General features: G+C 40.9%; 2 protein-coding genes across 2 annotated transcripts; one reads left to right on the forward strand and one right to left on the reverse strand.

The window, feature by feature from the left end:
• Positions 1 to 6,930: 6,930 nt before the first annotated feature.
• Positions 6,931 to 12,395, reverse strand: ccdc107 (coiled-coil domain containing 107). The gene is made up of 6 exons (XM_061252513.1): positions 12,082 to 12,395; positions 11,560 to 11,777; positions 11,215 to 11,287; positions 11,031 to 11,121; positions 10,194 to 10,303; positions 6,931 to 8,342 (listed from the first exon to the last, which is right to left on the reverse strand). Exons 1-6 carry the CDS (start codon positions 12,218 to 12,220, stop codon positions 8,002 to 8,004), a joined length of 972 nt encoding a protein of 323 aa, XP_061108497.1. The 5' UTR covers positions 12,221 to 12,395; the 3' UTR covers positions 6,931 to 8,001.
• Positions 12,396 to 14,432: 2,037 nt separating this feature from the next.
• glipr1a (GLI pathogenesis-related 1a) lies at positions 14,433 to 22,180 on the forward strand. Its single transcript, XM_061252285.1, has 6 exons — positions 14,433 to 14,782; positions 17,658 to 17,903; positions 18,073 to 18,173; positions 20,077 to 20,162; positions 20,777 to 20,803; positions 21,415 to 22,180. Exons 1-6 carry the CDS (start codon positions 14,597 to 14,599, stop codon positions 21,567 to 21,569), a joined length of 801 nt encoding a protein of 266 aa, XP_061108269.1. The 5' UTR covers positions 14,433 to 14,596; the 3' UTR covers positions 21,570 to 22,180.
• Positions 22,181 to 22,549: the final 369 nt, after the last annotated feature.

The raw sequence follows: 22,549 nt of genomic DNA on the forward strand, positions 1-22,549 counted from the left end.
TCAAAGTGAGTCACTGTGACTTTGATGATAAAATCGCCTCCTTTTATGCAATGCAAAAGTTATGCAATTGAGTGTTTTTGTTTACAAAATGGGCGGTGTGTTCTTTCACTGCAGATAGTTTGACCAACGCCAAGTGCGGTTGGCGTGACCACAGGAAGAAGACATGGGACAGATGCTCAGAAGTAGCTTCTAACCTTATGCTAACATCCACATAGCTGAACACAGAATACAGACAGGAGGCATTAGGTATACTCAGTCAGAGACTTAGGGAAGAAAATGTGCATTACAATGTGTCCTAGACAGTTTTCTTTTGTGTTGTTTGTCTTCTAAATTATGACCCTCGCAGTAGTGATTGTATTCCTTGTAGATTTTGCACTAACTGCCAGTCCTGTAACGGATCTAAATTCTGATTTGAATTTCTGTGCTGTGAGTGATATGAAATATAAAAGGTAAAACACTCGCTTTGACTGCTTTCGCAGTGTAAGTGCCACAATGCAAAATCGTCTGCATACAACTAGCACTGATATCAGGCCTTTAACTCTAAGACTGTAAATGCGGTTGCCATTGGACTCACATAAACTCACCCCCGGCCCACTCTAACCCCCTGGGGAGGGGTGAATATTATCCTCTGGGGAGGGGTGAGCATCTGACAACAGGGCTGCTCTATTCTGGGTGCAACTGGACTGGACGCAGTCCTGCCTATGCAAATCTGAGTAATCTCAGTTTCACTAACCAAACCGCATAGACTGCAGCTGTGTGGAGGACGATTCACGTCGAGAGAAGAGGGTTCAACTTGGGCTTGGGAGGTTGGAGGTGTTGTTAATATATATGTATGGTTTTAGAAGGATTTTGGTCCGATTTTGTACCTTTAGGAAATAAATCATATTATGTTTGTGTACATGGAATGTAATCGGAGTTGAATTTTGCAATTATATGTTCTCCCAGATGCTGCTCAGTCTTCATCTTTAGAAATAATGTGCTACTTTTCTCAGAAGGATGAAAAAGAACAAAGTGTGTTTATAGCAAAAAAAAAAGGATTCTACAACACTAGCAGAAAAATAGGCGAAATAGGTGGTTAAGTTGGGGTATTACCTTATTGGGAAGAAGCTCAGGCGGTAAGAGCCTTCGTCTGGCAGTTGGAGGGTTGCCGGTTCAGTCCCACCCTGGGTGTGTCGAAGTGTCCCTGAGCAAGAGACCTGACCCCCAATTGCTCTTGTGGAGCTGGCGGCCTTGCATGGCAGCCCATTGCCATTGGTGTGCGAGTGTGTGTGTGCGTGCGTACGTGTAAAGGTTCCGTATGCAAAACAATGCATTTACAAATGTGTTTATTAATTGGACTACCAGAACAGTTTTGAAGCAGAAAATTTCATTTTTTTAAATAATCTGCAGGGTTATATTTCTTAGATTGATTGATTGATCCAAGTTCTTCTCTAAGAAAAATTAACTAAGACATGTTGTCTCCCACAGAAAGCCAAAGTAAATGTAGCATGCATGAATGAATGAATGCAGTGTCAACTGCAGTGAGCTGGGCCTTGACAATGCTGACATTCAACAATGTTAGAGGGAGTTCATCAATGTGATCAGCTTAATCACATGGTATATGTCACACAGAGGTACACGTTTGAAAATCTTTTCACTCGTCATACAACTTTCTTTGCTGAATGTAATTTAGCATAAATGTTATATGAATACCGCTGGGTATTAATAAAATATTAAGCAAGATACAATACAGTACAACATTACGTACAAATGGTAATACTCTACTGTATCTTGGTTAATACTTTATTAATACCCAGCGGTATAGATTTTGGGTATTTGCAGGTGAATTACAGTACAGGTTAAACAACCCCAATGTATAAGTCTACAAATGTACTCTAATCTAAAAAGGGGAAGAAGTTACTTTGCAACATTCTTTCATTTTCATCAATTGCTGGGAATTCATGTAATTATATAAGCAATATAAATACTGGGTTCCAGTCTCAGTCTGTTGAGTCATGAGATGGCAGTTTCCACTTAACCACTTAACCTAGCCAAAGCTATTCGTCTTCTCTGGTTTTCTGTAATTATCCAACCATGAAGCATTTGCATAAAATAGGTCAAATGAGGCAAATTGTATACCTTTAGGAAATAAATAATATTATGTTTGTGTACATGGAATGTAATCGGAGTTGAATTTTGCAATTATATGTTCTACCAGATGCTGCTCAGTCTTCATCTTTAGAAATAATGTGCTACTTTTCTCAGAAGGATGAAAAAGAACAAAGTGTGTTTATAGCAAAAAAAGACTGTAAATGCGGTTGCCATTGGACTCACATAAACTCACCCCCGGCTCACTCTAACCCCCTGGGGAGGGGTGAATATTATCCTCTGGGGAGGGGTGAACATCTGACAACAGGGTTGCTCTATTCTGGGTGCTGCTGGACTGGACGCAGTCCTGCCTATGCAAATCTGAGTAATCTCAGTTTCACTAACCAAACCGCATAGACTGCAGCTGTGTGGAGGACGATTCACGTCGAGAGAAGAGGATTCGGGTTGGGTTTGGGAGGTTGGAGGTGTTAATATATATGTATGGTTTTAGAAGGATTTTGGTCCGATGTTGTACCTTTAGGAAATAAATCATATTATGTTTGTGTACATGGAATGTAATCGGAGTTGAATTTTGCAATTATATGTTCTACCAGATGCTGCTCAGTCTTCATCTTTAGAAATAATGTGCTACTTTTCTCAGAAGGATGAAAAAGAACAAAGTGTGTTTATAGCAAAAAAAAGGATTCTACAACACTAGCAGAAAAATAGGCAAAATGTATGTGCAGTCAATATCTTATAGGGAAGAAGCTCAGGCGGTAAGAGCGTTTGTCTGGCAGTTGGAGGGTTGCCAGTTCAGTCCCACCCTGGGTGTGTCCCTGAGCAAGAGACCTAACCCCCAATTGCTCTTGCGGAGTTGGCGGCCTTGCATGGCAGCCCATCGCCGTTGGTGTGCGAGTGTGTGTGAGAATGGGTGAATGAGAAGCATCACAGTGCTTTACTGTATAAATTCCGACCATTTCAAGGAAACAAAGGTTTTACTGAGCTAGCTAATGAACTTTGCTACTCTCTTTTGGACAACGTGTAAAGGTTCAGTATGCAAAACAATACATTTACAAATGTGTTAATTAATTGGACTACCGGTTTTGAAGCAGAAAATTTTTAAATTATTTGCAGAGTTATATTTCTTAGATTGAATCCAAGTTCTTCTCTAAGAAAAATGAATTAAGACATGTTGTCTCCCACAGAAAGCCAAAGTAAATGTAGCATGCATGAATGAATGAATGCAGTGTCAACTGCAGTGAGCTGGGCCTTGACAATGCTGACATTCAACAATGTTAGAGGGAGTTCATCAATGTGATCAGCTTAATCACATGGTATATGTCACACAGATGTACACGTTTGAAAATCTTTTCACTCGTCATACAACTTTCTTTGCTGAATGTAATTTAGCATAAATGTAATATGAATACTGCTGGGTATTAATAAAGTATTAACCAAGATACAATACAGTACAACATTACCTACAAATTACATTACATTACATTACATTACATTACATGGCATTTAGCAGACGCTCTTATCCAGAGCGACGTACAACAAAGTGCAAATTAAACACAAGAACAAGTGCAAAGAGGACCTGAGAGGACAGTATAGTTCCGAGTCCTAGTGTAAACATGCAGAAAATCAGAACCCTTTAAGAGTACAATCAACTGTCAAACTAGCATACCACAATTGCAGCTAGAATACAAAAATAACAATACCTATACAAGTAACAATATCTATACAATCTATACATAAGTGCCATTACAGTCTAAGGCTAATCGTGGTGGTGAGTTGGGGAGGGAAAGGTGTAGCCTGAAGAGATGGGTCTTCAGTCTGCGCTTGAACGAGGTCAGAGACTCTGCCGTTCTGACATCCACTGGGAGGTCATTCCACCACCGTGGGACCAGGACAGACAGCAGTCGCGAACGTGAGGTGCAGGTGTGGCGAGGAGGAGGCGCCAGACGGCACGAAGTGGCAGAACGGAGGGGTCTTGTTGGTGTATAAGTCTTGATAAGGGATTGAATATATACAGGGGCTGATCGTTTAATTGCAGGTGAATTACAGTACAGGTTAAACAACCCCAATGTATAAGTCTACAAATGTACTCCAATCTAAAAAGGTTACTAAAAAGTTACTTTGCAACATTCGTTCATTTTCATCAATTGCTGGGAATTCATGTAATTATACAGTATAAGCAATATAAATATCGGGTTCCAGTCTCAGTCTGTTGAGTCATGAGATGACAGTTTCCACTTAACCACTTAACCTAGCCAAAGCTATTTGTCTTCTCTGGTTTTCTGTAATTATCCAACCGTGAAGCATTTGCCTAAAATAGGTCAAATGAGGCAAATTTCAGCCTAATTTTCCCTGAATGCTCAACCCAGTTGCTGCAAAAGATAAGTCTAGATTGATCATTGTTGCTATAGAGTGCTTTTCTCACACTCAAAGCGCTTTTTCAGGATTTTGGCATAATAATGGTCACCATGACCTGGCATTTAATGGCAATAATAAAATTGATTTGTAATTTTGTATTGTGAACAGGACATTTTTTTAATACTTTAAATTATATTTGGGGGGTTCTACAGTACAGTACAGTATCACCCCCTTTCTTGATACAAGCTTGAAAATTACATACCCAAAATAAAATGGTTACTGTTTGAAGATATAGAGACAGACTTTGCAACGATGTTGACGAATGTCCATTCGAACTATGGTTTTCAGGACCACTAAGTTGTCTAATGAAGATTCTTCCAACGGAACTTGCGACCATAGTTGGTCAACAACGCTTTTCTCGAACGCACTCCGACATTGATACACTGACAGTTACAAACAAACGTGACAAAATAGGTTACTTTTTATGGTAACTCCAGCAAGGTAGTCATGGTATGGAACACACGAAGTGAATTGCTCGTCAAAGTTATTCACGTAAGGTGCCCAGTAACAGTAGTTGTTTACTTTGCAGCAGTAGAATCGGGAATGGAAAACAGCAATAAGAAGGAGGCTTTACCTATACAGCCAGTTGTTTTATTTCAGAACATTTTAATGGCTATGGTAGAATACAGGGGTGCCAAATCATGAGCCGTGAGGGCCGTGAGAATGCAGGTTTTCATTCCAACCAATCACTGCACCAGGTGATTTCACTAATCAGTTCCCTCCTCTCTGGTTGTTTGGTTGGAATGAAAACCTGCATACTCTCAGCCCTCCATGGCACATTATTGGGCACTCCTGGTGTCCAGGTGTGGCAGCGTGCTAGCTGCTTAAAGTTAGCCTGTTACATTAGTTGATCAAATTAAGTGACTGTCAATACTATCAATGACATAATGGCCCCGACTGGGGTTTTATAAAGTTTCTTTCCTCGACTTCTAATCACATTTCATTTTATCAGTTGGTCGAAAAAAAAGCGTAAAGATTTATTAAAAACTAATACAAACCTTCTATCTTCATGTTTATTTTAATGATTGCTTTCCATTCCTGAAAGAATGTAATTTGATGTACAGCTGAATGTGAATTCTTCATCAAACCAGTTTGCATAATTAGAAACACTGTTCGAAGATGTGTCAAAGCTTTGCTTGCAATCAAAATCCAATCTTCATGGTGATTGTGATGTGTACTAGAAGCAAAATAATGCATAACTGGGTATTGTTCACTGTGCATGTTTTAAATCCAACCCTGGTGTAAAATACAGCTATGAACATCTTGAAATACCAGCTACCAGCTGTTTCAAAACGTAGCTTGAGCTGATCTAACTGGTCAACCAGCTACAACTGTTTCAAAACAGCCCCGACTGGGGTTTTATAAAGTTTCTTTCCTCGACTTCTAATCACATTTCATTTTATCAGTTGGTCGAAAAAAAAGCGTAAAAATTTATTAAAAACTAATACAAACCTTCTATCTTCATGTTTATTTTAATGATTGCTTTCCATTCCTGAAAGAATGTAATTTGATGTACAGCTGAATGTGAATTCTTCATCAAACCAGTTTGCATAATTAGAAACACTGTTCGAAGATGTGTCAAAGCTTTGCTTGCAATCAAAATCCAATCTTCATGGTGATTGTGATGTGTACTAGAAGCAAAATAATGCATAACTGGGTATTGTTCACTGTGCATGTTTTAAATCCAACCCTGGTGTAAAATACAGCTATGAACATCTTAAAATACCAGCTACCAGCTGTTTCAAAACGTAGCTTGAGCTGATCTAACTGGTCAACCAGCTACAACTGTTTCAAAACCGAGCCGCGTTCATGCATCTTCACCGTTAGAACTGTCGCTGGAGCAGCATCCTCGGATCGAAATACCAGCAAGACCACCAAACCCTGACGAAGCAAATCAGTCATTTCAGTTATTTCAATAACAACGTAATCTTATTTCAATAACAACGCGTCCAGATAAACGTGTAAAACAAAGACAAATTACTTGTGTGTCAGCGTCGTCAGGTGTAACATGAACTAGCAAGCTAGCTAGGTAGCCAGCTGACGTTAACTCAGTGCAGTGGCCTTACATTCTTGCTACTAGCTAACGTTAGTACCGTTGCTTAACTAGTGGAGTAGGGATACATTATTACAAGCTAAAGTTAGCAATACTGTTGCTTAGCAAACAATAAACTACTGTTCAGCGGAAGAATCCATTTACCATAAAACATAGTTCCACTTTAAAAAAAAAAAATTCACTTACAGTTTATTCTTGTCTTTCTTTTGTGAAATTTTGAAAGATAAAAGTGGTAACAAAGGCGTTGTATAAAGAAAGCATTCACTCCCTTTGAACGCTTTCTGAAAGCACAATTAAGTACTAAAGCGCAAAGACCCTCAGTAAAGAGTTTAACACCAAATAACAATTACAAATTAAAACAAAGGTCAAAGTACTGTAGACATGTGAACCTCATCATTTATTTTCAGTAAGGCATGGAGTGTTCACTGTCATTTCAAAATGGTCTGTTTTTCATAATGCCACAGTGTTCATGTTCATACACAGATCGTTATGAGAAAATCAAGAGACAAATAAAGACAACACATCACATACCATATCAGCATACAAAATACAAACAAATGTGAATCAGGCATCTACAAACAATGTTTTCCCTATGTCCATACAAGAATCTTTAAACTGATAATGGCCAATGAAGACAATATTGTATATTGTGATTTAGAGACAGAATTATCAGTTTTGAACTGAATTGTTTAATAGTGTAGAATGTAATGTCTTAAATTCTCAGTCTTAATCAGACATTTTTCTTCTTTATTATTTAGTTTTCATTTTTTTATTGTTTTCCCCAGTCCAAGGTCTGAAATTGTATGCTGCATAAGGAAAGCCAGAGGCCTAATGGAACTGATTTAGCCACAGGGCTATGCACAGGCTCCTCTGAAGGACAACATCTTTATGCATTCATGTTCTGAGTGGTGTGGTTCAGGCCTGCTCTGTAAATGTACAGTGGGAACAGGGGAAATGTACCCCTGATACATTTACTTCACTTGCAATCATCCCATATAATAAATATACTGCATTCATTAGGATAGGGAATTAAAACTTCTAACAATGACAGCATGCAGTATGTGTATGTGTATATATACTATATGCATTCAAAGACACAGTACATGCCAACAGAGACTCTTACCAGTGCAGTGGTATATACTGAAATTATATTACAAATATATATTATGAGAACTTTCAGATATTAATCCTACGTACCAGTATTCCGATGTAACAGCATTTTAAGACAACAGCGTTCTGTTATAAAACAGTCATGAAGCACTTAACTAATAATAACACAACATGACTGACGGTTGCACACTATAATATGCAGTAACAAAGCTTCCTGCATCCCATAATTCCAGAAGTGTCTCGCAGTGAAGAGGAAGAGTGTCCTAACAGGCCATAGCCACACTGAGCATGAAAAAATAAATAATCAGAAATTCATATCTAGATAAAAACACGTTTCATTCCGGTCGGTTGCGTCTCCTCAGGCCAGTTTGGGGAATTTGGCTCGGGAGTCTCCCAATATCCTCCATGTTTGTTTCACAGGAGTCCTCTAGGGAGGGCATGCTGGTGTCTAGATCAGAGCCTTCTCTTCCCTGCTGTTCCTTGTCTTCCTCTTCCTCCTTCTCCTCTGCCTCCTCCTCCTCGTTTTGTAATAATTTGTCCTCAGGAGGAGATTCCTCAGCGCAGTCTGTCGTTCCTTCATCGCCAGCGTTCTCCTTCTCATTCTGCGCTGGCGCAGGAAGGTCCTGTGCGGTCAGAGACTCAATGAGGTCATCCAGGTTCTTCTCGCACGAGGATTCTGAAAAGTCCAAAATTACATGTACAGTATTACTCCTTGCCTCCGTTTATCAACTGACAGAAGCAGGGGCCAATCCCCCCTGGAGCAATGTGGGGTTAAGGGCCTTGCTCAAGGGCCCAACAGCTGTGGATCTTATCGTGGCTACACCGGGGCTTGAACTACTCCCTGAACCTTCCGGGTCCCAGTCATGTACCTTAAGAACTAGTCTACAGGCTGCCTAGACTTCCTCCTTTCTCTACTCCTAGCTCCACCCAAGTAATGACGGGAAAATCAAGAAAACGTGAATTTGGCAAATGGACATATCAATTATGCACATGTATACAATCATTTTAATCTGGACCATAATTTTATCTGCCAAAATTATGTGGGTATGTATCGCTTCATATCTTCTCCCCACAGAAATCTGGATTCTTATAAAGATTCCTTTAGTTGCACTGGTGGAATGTGTTGCTTTTGGCTGAGGTTTTATATGACCCCAAAGGATATGTCATCACCTAATCATCATATCACACAATTAAGGCAGAAACCAGAAAACATTGTGTTTATTGCTTGAAGGATTTTTGGAAGGATCAAATATATTACCATTAAGGTATCAATACAAGTATATGTCTGGGGTCAGATATGACCAGTTAGTCACTTGAGGGTTAAAGATGGCAGACCTCTAAGGATTTCCATTTCAGGGGCAAGAAAAAGAAAAAAAAAAAAAAAGGGAGAAAAATAAGCAATTGGAATGAGCCCCAAGTATACACAGGAAAAGGTATGGAATCGTACTTCCTTCAAGTAACCACAGTCCTTGCTGCTTGATTCAATCACCAGGCTACTGATATGATTGTCAGTACATTTGTAATCAGAGACTAGAAGGGATCATGCAATTAAAACAACCGCACACACAGTTTTCCAGTAAGAACTCAGTCTGCCAGGGAGCTGCCATCATCCTAATGGACACAATAAACCAAAGCCTCATTACAACATGCATATTGCACGATCTCACAAGTTCTTCAATTGAACTGGAGCCATCAGCTTAAATGTAGACATTGTTATGCTCAATCTGCCATTTTGCACATTTTCATGCAACTTTGCCGGTTTGTTACCCTCTCAAATTCTGATGCAGTGACTACTCCTTTTCATGCATATAAGCTACAATTGAACTTGGGGTTCATGATCAGATTTCTTGAAAATCAACACAAATGTAGAACGGTAAAAAGGCTAGTTTGTCCTTTATAAGGGGAATGACCTAAATACCAAGTCCTCTTGATCAAACAGGGGGCAGGTGTTGACCCTTCTAATTTCATCATGTCTATAATAATTGAGACTACAAAAAAAGAAGAAATACCATCCCCAATGTTCCCGAAAGTCGACAGATGATGGCTTTCTTGACGAGAGAGGTGGCGAGCATTCCCATCATCTTTATACACCCAAACTGTAAATTGCCCTGCCCAAACAGATACCAGACCAGGAACTGTCCAATCAAAGCTTTCTTCGCTGCAATTAAATGATGCACTGAGATTACTTTTTGCAGGTTATTGGAACCGCCATCACCGCTACGGAGTGTGGTGCGTCTGTAGCGCAGTGGTTGAGGTACATGACTGGGACAAGCAAAGTTGGTGGTTTGAATCCCAGTGTAGCCACAATATGATCCACACAGCTGTTGGGCCCTTGAGCGAAGCCTTAACCCTGCATTGCTCCAGGGGAGGATTGTCTCCTGCTTAGTCTAATCAACTGTACGCCGCTAACTGCCAAATGCCTGTAATGTAATGTAATGTAATGGTGGTCACGGCAGAGGTTCCTTCAAAAGAAGTGTCACACTGACTGATCTTACTGTATTGGAGGGGAGAAGAGGAAGAGAAATACCTTCGAGGTTGATTGGAGGGCAGTCCATGCCCCTCTTCTTCATCAGGTGTCTGATACTCTGCAGTTGGGACATGATCTCGTTCTTCTGCTCAAATGCCACAGACTTCACACTGGAACGTGAATTGTGCAACAAAAAAAAAAGTGTATAAAACTGTAACCATGGAAAAGGCGGTTAGAATTGAAACCCGACAACTAATCAAAATGACCTTTCCAACGGGAGTCACAATATGAAAGCATATGAAAAAGTTATCTTGAAATGAAAACATACAATTGTTTAACAAAAAAACACTCTGTACAGGCTCTTTTGCACCTTGGCACCAGTCTTCTTTGTTCAAGTTTTTGGGGAAATGTATCTTTTAAAACTGATGATTAATTCCAGCTCTCAAATAAATTATGTGGCTGCTTGTTCTGCAACTGGCAGTTGTTCAACTGCAGTCATTACTGGAGTAGGAAATCAAGATAATTGCTGACTATGTGAGTTTGCTCTGGACTTCACTTCCCATTAGCCCATCTGTTCCTATCTGCTAATTGTAGTTCAAAACTCATAACCCTTGTCTCTGCCTTGATGAACATGTCACACCAGAATGACAATTATGGTAATTATTTAATAAAAAGCATGATTAATATAGTGTCATTTTCTGTAAAAGTGTACCTTAAGAGAGCATTTAATATGACCAATATACTCCAAATTAAAGGAACTTAAAGGCAACTAAAACCTGCACAGCTGCATGCTCTGATAAGAGATACCCAAAACGCATACATATCAACTCATGTGGAAAAACTTGGAATAAACCTCAGTCAAATAGAGGCCAGTCAAATATTTTTCCAACAGCTCACCAGTTTGTCAGTGGATCCAGCTGAGTGAGTATAGAGTTCAGCATCTTTTCTGTCTGTGCTAAACGCTGCTCCAGTTCGTTCAGCTGATTTTCTGTGGAGAACAATCACTGGCACTGAAACCCATGGTGCTACGCAAGCAATGCTACATACATGATGAATGCAAATATATAAGTCACCACATTACCTGTCTCCTCCGGCTTTTTTGTACCTTTGCCTGGTTTCTCCTTGACAGTCTTGGAGTCCTCTTTCGATTTAATCTGCAATTAAGATATTCGTGTCTCACTTAGCTGAAGATACGTTTACACTGTGTGGGCTTGTATGGTGATACTTCATAGTTGTTAAAGACCTTAAAGTATCGCACATCCACATACATACATCTGCTAACAAAGTCAATAATGTGGCTTTGGTTGTAATTCGTATGTTCATGTGACCATAATGTTCGTGCTAAAATATTTAATTGTGCACACACTGACATATTGACACATTAAAATGCCTTTGCCACACTGGACGTTTTTACTTAAAGCATTACCTTTATGAACTTGTACACGGCAAAGATCCCAACTCCGATCGCATAGAGTGGCATAAGAGTGAAGACGTAGCCCTTGCTGTTCGCTTTGTATTTCTCGCCTTTCATTTCTTGTTCCATAATTTTCCTCATTTGCTGCATGTTTTCGATCGTCTGCCCCTTCGATCCTGCCGCGTTCACGTTCAACTGATGTCCCCTAGGACCTGGACTAAGACCTGGGCCTGTTGTAAACATATGTGCGCAGATGCAAGAGCATCATGTAGTGATGTGGTTATTTTATAAATTGGTACACAATTGACACCAATGGTTGGATTTCATGCATTAATACGGAGGGTTTTATCATTTGATGCATTTAATAACTCGAATAACTTAAATTAGCCCTGTAATGCGTGTGCGTTTTACTAGTATGCAACCACAGTGATTTGTATAGCTATTCCACGCAATAGCATTCGATTCAGGAATGCTGGCCAGTCAGTCCTAATCGCCAAGTCAGTAAGCAAAGCCACACAAGTTGAAACGACCAACCTTTCCGGTTATGTCGAGGATCGAAACCTCTTGTTTCCTTTGATCCAGCTCCGCTGCCGAACATTCTGGGGAAAACAACGAACACGAAAAGCACGGCAGTGAAAGCGACCACGAGCTGCTGGGAAGACGATAGAGCCATTTTATTATGGCAACTAGTAAATGCACTTAAAGGGGATATTAGCCAAAATCCTTGCTTGGTTGTTTATATCCCGCTAAAGTAAATGCATGCTTCAAAGTAAAAATCGAAAACATACGAATTTGTCAACTGGGTTTACACTTATCACTTCCTGTTGTATCAACCAATCCCTGGCTCAGTCGACGACAAGGAAGTTAGCTTCCGAAAACGCAAGCGTGTTCACGGATTTACCCGAACGTTGTCGAACATTAAATTGTTGCTCGGGTCGTTTTATTGCAAAAAACTTTTTACTATCATTTTTTCTTTTCATAGTTTTGAATGTACATCAAGCATACAAATAAATAAATACAGTCAAAACTATGAACATATACATATATTCCAAATGTCTCTTTTCCTAAATACATGACTTGCTTGGTAGCTACACAAGTGATGCGCTATTTCAGAAAATAAGACATATTCAGCAAAGCTTTACTGACGCAATCTTCTTCTCGCTTGCTAAAGCATGACTAGAAGATCTGTTGTAAAACACCATAATAAACTCTTAGTTGAAACTGAAAACATTTGTATAGCCACTGGAAAGCGCTGTTGTCGCGTCTGCTGGTTTTGAGCGCTAATAATAGGGATCTCTTGACTTTCACGATTATTGTGGCAGAGAAGCGGAAAGAAAAACATGTACAATTCAGAAGCAACATAGGGCTAGCATATCTATGCTAATACACGTTAAACGGCTGTTTATAGTGGTTATGTACTCTAATACCATATTCTATAGCTTTAATAATGTGTGTCCTCCATGAATATAGCACACACCCTGGTTCCAATTTCTCTTCTACTGGTCCACTGATGAAAGTGCAAATGATAACACAACTGCGTAATTTACAGGACTGCAGAGAATATATAGGTTATATAATACTTTTTGGCCCCCGTTTTCTCCCTAATCAGGCTCACATTGCGACACTCATGTTGTCAGCAAACTCTGTTGTCAATTCAGGAGAGTGCAGAATGTGCTTTCCTGCCAAAAAAAAGGGGGGGGGGGGGTAGCCTTCCCTTCTTTTCACACCACAGTTCACAAGTTAAGACAGCTACAGAGTCAGAAGTAGACGGTTCAGGGGTGGCTCAACCGACAACTTGCAGGCAACCGATTAACTAGCAGGGCGCACGATGAGAGGCTGTCATTCCAACCAGTTGAAATCCTACCATCACCGGGAAAAGGCAATTACGTGCCACATTTGAAACTGATATGGTTGATACCATACCACGGGACTCGTCCACTCACAAAAAGTGTGCCTTAGCAGACTGAGTCCCCAAACAGCACAGTAGTCATTCTGAAAGGGTTATGTGTTATGTGTCGGCTACACCAGTGCACCGTACCACTTCCTTCTGAGGTTTTGAGAAAGCATGAAACCAGAAAGGGCTGTTCTCCTGCGGGCTATCTTCCGTGAATATTTTGAAATAACTTGAGCTTTTGTACAATCATGTTTCATGCAATTAAATATATTTCCAAAATTAGCTGACCAGCTTTTTAATCAAACTTTGTTAAATACCTCCACAAGGATAAAGTGAATGAGCATAAATACATTTGTAAGATCAACTTGGCCTGTGCTAATTGAAAAATCATCAATTGCAGAATGTCCAAGAGATTTATGGCTAAAAAAGTATTGAGATCTGGGTGTCTGATATTATGATAATTGATTATTGCCTATCCCTTTTGTACCTCTGCTTTACCGGTCGTAACATTGGGAAGATAAATTGCATTTGTGAAGTATAAACTGTAATATTGAACTGTACTAGAAGGAAGTTTCATGTATGTTCATGAGAACATTGCCTGTATGAGACATCATGAACCCTAATGAAAATGAGGGTGTGTTCATGTGTGCAGGTTGAATGCATAGCATTAGTTGTTTTTCTTTATTCTTTCTTTAAATTCCCTAAGTGCAATTTACGACATGTAGATACTGAGTGGTCAGCTCTAAGGATTGTGAATGAACCTATTATGTTCCTCATTGGAAAGACACTCATGTATACCCTGCTGAAATAAACAGCTCAAGCTAGGTTTTGAAACGGCTGGTAGCTGGTTGATTAGTTCAGACCAGCTCAAGCTATGTTTTGGAACAGTTGGTAGCAGGACATTTCAAGCTGGTCATCGCTGGATTTTACACCAGGGCATTTAAGAAGTCAGATATGACCTTAGCCTCAGAGTTTTCACACTCACTTCCTTCCTTTTTCTAAAAATGCTGAACTGAGAAGCAAGTTCCCGTCTAGTGAGGTGTATTTCAAACGGACTCGCCCAGCATTGCTGACGCTTCAGAGGGTAGGACCCGCACGGTTTTCAAGGACACTCTCAGGTTGAGATCCTGCTTCGGACCGTGTGCTTTGACGGTCATGGGCCAGTCGCTACGTTGGCTGCTGTGGTATGCAGCTGTAGTGGGCTCCACTGTCAACACGCAGCAAACAGAAGACACTCATCTACCGGAGATCACAGATCAACGGTTCATTTCTCAGTGCGTCGATGCTCACAATAAATACCGCTCCAACGTGATGCCAACTGCAAGCAACATGTTTTACATGGTAAGGTGGAAGGCTGTCTTTTCCTCTTAAGAATTTTTTTTATTATGCAAATACAAATATGTATGAGTGTCTGAGTACATAAAGGTACTGCAGTCATGTACACACCTGTGTAGAAACACGGGACCTAATGTGCACAGTGGCTACATGGGATCTGCTCTAAATAATCAATGTAATCCCAGCCGAAATACTAAAATCTAAATCCCTGTCGTAACATATGAGCAATGCCGTATTAACAGAGGTTATGCACAATATTTCCAGGAGGTTGTCTAACTGAAAAGGCAAAGCGAGTAACTGAGAAACGGAAATGCCACTTCAAAGCTTCAAAGCCAGATTTCACCAATTAATGTAATGAATGTCCAGCCATCCTTTTCCACTTTATCAAATTCATGAAAATGGCAAAGTCGATTTAACCAGAGCCTGCACAGTGTTTATTCTGAGTCTGTCCCTGCATAATCTACTTTGAGGGTATCTTAAGAAAATCGAACCACACCTAGGAATGAACAGCCGTGTCAGAACAACACTTACCATTTTGACCGTTTGGGCTGATTGTTGCACGTGGTGAGCTTCAAATACACACTTGTAATCAGGAGCATAACCAGGACCTAAACGATAGCAGTGTCAAGAGACTCGACTGGGGTGGGTTTCCCCTTTAAAATTCACCCTCAAAGACATGACTAAATTAGAGTGCAAACTCCCTATGTACAGTGCATCCAGAAAGTATTCACAGCGCTTCACTTTTCCCACATTTTGTTATGTTACAGCCTTATTCCAAAATTGAATAAATTCATTTTTTCCCTCAATTCTACACACAACACCCCATAATGACAACATGAAAGAAGTTTTTGAAATTTTTGCTAATTTATTAAAAATAAAAAACTAAGAAATCACATGTACATAAGTATTCACAGCCTTTGCTCAATACTTTGTTGATGCACCTTTGGCAGCAATTACAGCCTCAAGTCTTTTTGAATATGATGCCACAAGCTTGGCACACCTATCTTTGGGCAATTTCACCCATTCCTCTTTGCAGCACCTCTCAAGCTCCATCAGGTTGGATGGGGAGCATCGGTGCACAGCCATTTTCAGATCTCTCCAGAGATGTTCAATAGGATTCAAGTCTGGGCTCTGGCTGGGCCACTCAAGGACATTCACAGAGTTGTCCTGAAGCCACTCCTTTGATATCTTGGCTGTGTGCTTAGAGTCGTTGTCCTGCTGAAAGATGAACCATTGCTCCAGTCTGGAGCAGGTTTTCATCCAGAATGTCTCTGTACATTGCTGCATTCATCTTTCCCTCAATCCTGACTAGTCTCCCAGTTCCTGCCACTGAAAAACATCCCCACAGCATGATGCTGCCACCACCATGCTTCACTGTAGGGATGGTATTGGCCAGGTGATGAGTGGTGCCTGGTTTCCTCCAAACATGACATCTGGCATTCATGCCAAAGAGTTCAATCTGTCTCATCAGACCAGAGAATTTTGTTTCTCATGGTCTGAGAGTCCTTCAGGTGCCTTTTGGTAAACTCCAGGCGGGCTGCCATGTACCTTTTACTAAGGAGTGGCTTCCGTCTGGCCACTCTACCATACAGGCCTGATTGGTGGATTGCTGCAGAGATGGTTGTCCTTCTGGAAGGTTCTCCTCTCTCCACAGAGGACCGCTGGAGCTCTGACAGAGTGACCATTGGGTTCTTGGTCATCTCCCTGACTAAGGCCCTTCTCCCCCGATTGCTTAGTTTAGACGGGTGGCCAGCTCTAGGAAGAGTCCTGGTGGTTCCGAACTTCTTCCATTTACGGATGATGGAGCCCACTGTGCTCATCGGGACCTTCAAAGCAGCAGAAATTTTTCTGTACCCTTCCCCAGATTTGTGCCTCGAGCCAATCCTGTCTCGGCGGTCAACAGACTTCATGCTTGATTTGTGCTCCGACATGCACTGTCAACTGTGGGACCTTATATAGACAGGTGTGTGCCTTTCAAAATCATGTCCAATCAACTGAATTTACCACAGGTGGACTCCAATTAAGCTGTAGAAACATCTCAAGGTTGATCAGTGGAAACAGGATGCACCTGAGCTCAATTTTGAGCTTCATGGCAAAGGCTGTGAATACTTATGTACATGTGATTAGTTTAGTTTAGATTTGTCTTAGTTTTTTATTTTTAATAAATGTGAAGAAATGTCAATTATCATGTTGTCATTATGGGGTGTTGTGTGTAGAATTGTCAGGAAAAAAATGAATTTATTCCATTTAGGAATAAGGCTGTAACATAACAAAATGTGGGAAAAGTGAAGCGCTGTGAATACTTTCCGGATGCACTGTATGCTACTAGATTGAGTTTAACAAGCCTAAAATACTATAGCACTATTCACGGTCTTTAAATGGAGTTGCCAATGGTCAAAATGTTAAAAAAAACTTTAATATACTACCAGGTTAATTTCGGATAAAGCAACAAAGAAATAAAAGTAAATCTGAATCCTGTTTGTTCCTGTATTTGTATGACACAGACATGGAAAACAGTTGCACTCATTAATATGCAGTATTCTCAGTTTCCATTGCCCTTGTAATGTTGTTGCAATCTGAACCCCTGAACAACCAGAAACTACAGAGCTTTCTCAGTCTGTATGAAGTCTCTCAGGCTCACAGTGGATTGAACATTGAGTTGTCCATTATTATAGATTCAAGGCAAAATTCTATGAAAGAGCTGAACATAAAATTCGGACCGACGAATAGCCTGTACAAATAAAATAGGAATATGCAGAATTTAGTGTATTTTATCCATGTTGCTTCTTTTTGATCAGTAAATATTTGAAATTGAGATGTATTAGCAGGATAAGCCCCTTGAGATGGCAATACCTAAATCAAGGACCCCATTTCCTTCCAGACATGGGATGAAGCACTGGCCATAACCGCAAGAGCATGGGCACGGCATTGCCAATTCAGCCATAACCCCCGCCTCAAAACGCCACGAGAGGTCCATCCCACTTTTAATTCCGTGGGTGAAAACATCTGGAGGGGTTCCACTTTCACAGTCGAAGCTGCCATGAAGCTCTGGCACGATGAAGTGGCAGACTACAACCACGACTCAAACAACTGCAGAACAAACAGGCAGTGTGGGCATTACAAACAGGTACATTTACAATAATTTCATCTTGGTCAACAAATGACAAATGGACAGTACAGTACGTAAGGGTGTTCCACTCACATTTTCTACAAGTCCAAATGATAATTTCCCAAATGTTCTCAACAACTGTATAACCAGTGGGTTAATGAAGGTTCATGTCATAACCACATTCCAGGTCGTGTGGGCCACCAGTTATAAAGTTGGATGTGCTGTCCATGCTTGCCCTGATGGAGTGAACAACCGCCGTGCCCTATTTGTGTGTAACTATGGAGACGCGTAAGTCACTTACAGTATCAGTCAACGTTTGGACACATCTTCTCATTCAATGGTTTTTCTTTATTTTTTATTATTTTCTACATTGTAGATTAATAATGAAGATATCAAAACTATGGAAGAACACCTATGCAATTATGTAGTAAACAAAAAAGTGTTAAACCAGAATATGTTTTATATTTTAGATTCTTCAAAGTAGCCACCTTTTGCTTCAACAGCTTTGCACACACTTGGCATTCTCTCAATCAGCTTCATGAGGTAGTAACCTGGAATTCCAACAGTCTTGAAAGAGTTCCCAGAGGTGCTGAGCACTTGTTGGCTGCTCATCCAACTCATCCCAAATCATCTCAATTTGGTTTAGGTCGGGTGATTGTGGAGGCCAGGTCATCTGATGCAGCACTCCATAACTGTCCTTCTTGGTCAGATAGCCCTTACATAGCCTGGAGGTGTGTTTGGGGTCATTGTGCTGTTGAAAAACAAATTATGTTTCCACTAAGCCCAAACCAGATGGGATGGCATGTCACTGCAGAATGCTGTGGTAGCCATGCTGGTTAAGTGTGCCTTGAATTTCAATTAAATCATCAACAGTGTCACCAGCAAAGCACCCCCACACCATCACACCTCCTCCTCCATGCTTCACAGTGGGAACCACACATGCAGAAACCATCCGCTCACCTTCTCTTCATCTCACAAAGACACAGTGGTTGGAACCAAAAAAAATTTGGATTCTCTTCTTCTTGTCCTTCCTCAGTAGCTCTTGGACCCCTCCCCAGTGGCTTTTTGCAATTCTACCATGAAGGCCTGATTCACAGGCAGCCTGTAGCGTAGTGGTTAAGGTACATGACTGGGACCCGCAAGGTCAGTGGTTCGACCCCCAGTCTAGCCACAATAAGATCCGCACACAGCCACAACCGTTGGGCCCTTGAGCAAGGCCCTTAACCCTGCATTGCTCCAGGGGAGGATTGTCTCCTGCTTAGACTAATCAACTGTATGTCACTCCGGATAAGAGCATCTGCCAAATGCCATTAATGTAAAATTAATGTACTGCTTGAACGCTGTGAAGCATTTATGTGGGCTCTAATCTGAGGTGGTTAATTGGTGGTTTCTGAGGCCGATAACTGTAATGAATTTATCCTCTGCAGCAGAGGTAACTCTTGGTCTTCCTTTCCTCACGAGAGCCAGTTTCATCACAGCGTTTGATGGTTTTCGCGACTGCATTTGAGGATACATTCAAAGTTCTTGAAATTTTCCGGATTGACTGACCTTCATGTCTTAAAGTAAAGATGGACTGTCATTTCTCTTTAGTTAGTTGAGTGGTTCTTGCCATAATATGGATTAGTATAGTAGTCAAATAGGGCTATTCACTGTATACCAACCTTACCTCAGCACAACACAACTGATGGTCTCAAACACATTAAGTAGGCAAGAAATTCCACAAATTAACTCTCGACAAGGCAGACCTGTTAATTGAAAACCATTCCAGGTGACTACCTCATGAAGCTGATTGAGAGAATGCCAAGAGTGTGCAAAGCTGTCGAAGCATAAGTTGGCTACTTTGATGAATCTAAAATATAAAACATATTCTGGTTTAACAATTTTTTGTTAACTACATAATTGCATAGGTGTTCATTCATAGTTTTGATGTCTTCAGTATTAATCTACAATGTAGAAAATAATAAAAATAACCAAAAAAACCATTCAATGAGAAGGTGTGTCCAAACTTTTGACTGGAACTGTACATATTCCACAGAAGCATGTCCATGATAGCTGCAGTGTAGATATAAATACTTACAGTGCCATTTTTGTGAAGCTTCACTTTACTCAACACACTTTCATAATAGTTTATCAATATCACCATTCTGTTTTGGTAGCCTAAAAGTTTTGTTCTCTTCTTTTCTTTGGCCAGAGGGAATTATGTAGGGTTCCATCCCTTCAAAACTGGACAATCCTGCAGTGAATGTGGTGGGGGAACATGCCAGAACAAGCTCTGCAGTGAGTCTTCCACAATGCTCTACATTAACAAAGTCAACAACAGGAGATTCTTCAGGTTGAGTTTCCTTAGCAGAACAAGGGCACAGGAATGGAAATGAGCAGATGCTGTGTGGAATAGCTTAGACACTGTGGCACTGTGGAAAAGCTTTCCAGGACACTTGTGTCGATTCCAAAATTGTGCTGCCTAATAACTGTTGCTTATATTCTGTGCTTTAATGCAGTTAAATGCATATGGTAAATGATTGGAATTCATATAGTGCCTTTATCGAAAGCTCTGTACAATTGATTGTTCCCATTCACACATTCACGCACCAACAGCAATCGGCTGCCATACAAGGCACCAACCAGCTCATCAGGAGCAATTGGGGGTTAGGTGTCTTGCTCAGAGACACTTCGACACACCCCGGGCAGGGGATTGAACCGGCAACCCCCCAACTGCACTTACCGCCAGAGCTAGGGTCACCCCGCATATGGCCGAATAACTGAAATCAATTAAGACAGCATTAACCAGTAGGAATGAGAGCTGCATACACGTGGCCTGCATACTCCGTGACAACACACCTCAGAACACTACCGTCCAGACTCTTAAGTCTGCTTTTCTTTTTTTCCGGCAGGAGATGCAGAACGAGACAAACTGAAACGTAAGTCACTTCCAACTGCTTGAACCGTGACCAAAATACAGAGACCTCACCTAGAAGACCATGACCAAAATACCAACAACAGACAATCGATACATTATGCCCCAGTTTCACAGACAGATTAAGCTTAGTCCTGAACATGAGAATCTCAGTTCAAAATGTAATTTAGTCGAGGACTAGGCCTAAGCTGCGTCTGCAAAACTGGCCCTAAAACAAATACATTTATAATGCATGGATATACTGTACGCAGTGCGATTTGCCAAGCACTTTCAAACAGACCGGAATAAAATATGTAATAATTCTGGATTCAAATACTTTTTCGATTCATCTTGCCTGGTGCGATTAAACCAACAGAGAGGACTGGAAGGCGGGGTTTGCATTTTCTGAGAGCATTTCATAGGTTGCAATACACCAGACAAGCCCAGTGAGGATTAGAAAAATATTTGAATCCAAAACAGTTGCATGTTTGACCCATGTCTGCTTCCAAGGGGTGGAGCAATTTGGCATGTAGCACCATGTTAATGGACCTTATAACGGTGATATGCAACTTCAACCTACCCTGGTTTCAACACTTAACGGCAGCTCTTTACTGGCTCTCTCCCCCTCACACACAGGCTATGACTGGGCCCCAGACTGGGATCCAGAAGCAGGGACGAGCGATGCGTACTACCTGGCTGTTCTGATCACCAGGCCTCTCTCAGTCCTGCTCATGTTCATCGGGGTCTACGGACTGCAGATTCTCTACCCCAATCTGTTCGCCTACGAGTGACTCCCGGGAATAAAGGGTTGAGGAAATGTACACACTGAAAGATAGTGTGCAAGATTGCAAATGTTACTGGTTTGACGATGCCTTTACCTTTTTGATGGATGTACAAAGACCTCATTTCAAACATGGGAACATGGTTCAAATGCGGAACTGATCTAATACAGCCCCGTCCAAGTGATTTCAACAGTGGTTAAATATGCTGAAATCAGTCAGACATTCTCTGAAGGCACATTCGATTTTTGTGTTAAAACATTGCTACAAGACTATTGTAAATCCCGTTCCATCACTGAAAAGGGCTCACTGATAGGTTGACTCACCCTCCGAGTTGCCTGTGATTATAATCCTTAAATTCGGGTTTTGGGACTGACACCAAAACATTGTATAGCTGTACAATAATTCAAGCTCATTGGCTGTAATTGCCACAGCCAATGGAGCGGGGCGGTTCATTCACAGAGAAGGGGGAGGGATAGTTTGAGAGTGTTTGTTGCTGCATTCCCTCTCTTGACCATTAGAAGTCCGAAATTACCCATTGTACCTTTAATGTTTTTATGCTGTGACACTGGAGCGATGTGAGAACTGCTCTGCAGGTAATAAAATGCTCTCTGTTCTTAAAATACTGCGTTCTTACACGAACGGAAATGGAAACAGACTATTTTGTGTTGGGGCAGTGATGACCCATTTTAACGTTGCATGCTGCACTGAACTCAGCAGCCATTTTGTAAAGATAAGCAAACACCACAGCTGCCACATTATGAAACCACTTCCTGCAGAGGTTTTGTTCACAACCCCTCCTCTGCAGGTTACAGGGCAGTTTGTCAGCACTGACAGTGACAGAAATTGTGCAACAGACAAATGTGCCAAAAAGTCATCAAAAACAGTAAAGCAGCACAACGGACCTGTTCACAACGGACATGGGTTCAAAAGGTACTTATTTAGGATTCAAATACTTCTCTGCATTTCAATAAGCACGCCAGGGGTATTGG

This window comes from Conger conger, chromosome 8 (genome assembly GCF_963514075.1).
Source record: "Conger conger chromosome 8, fConCon1.1, whole genome shotgun sequence".
NCBI classification, from domain to species: Eukaryota; Metazoa; Chordata; class Actinopteri; order Anguilliformes; family Congridae; genus Conger; species Conger conger.

Coding starts and splice junctions, on each gene's coding strand:
- ccdc107 (XM_061252513.1), bottom strand. CDS start 12,220: ATGGCTCTATCGTCTTCCCAGCAGCTCGTGGTCGCTTTCACTGCCGTG. Junction 11,288..11,559: donor CCGTGTACAAGTTCATAAAG/GTAATGCTTTAA, acceptor TCTTAATTGCAG/ATTAAATCGAAAGAGGACTC. Junction 8,343..10,193: donor CCCTCCAATCAACCTCGAAG/GTATTTCTCTTC, acceptor TGGACTTTTCAG/AATCCTCGTGCGAGAAGAAC.
- glipr1a (XM_061252285.1), top strand. CDS start 14,597: ATGGGCCAGTCGCTACGTTGGCTGCTGTGGTATGCAGCTGTAGTGGGC. Junction 18,174..20,076: donor GTGTGTAACTATGGAGACGC/GTAAGTCACTTA, acceptor TTCTTTGGCCAG/AGGGAATTATGTAGGGTTCC. Junction 20,804..21,414: donor AGAACGAGACAAACTGAAAC/GTAAGTCACTTC, acceptor CCTCACACACAG/GCTATGACTGGGCCCCAGAC.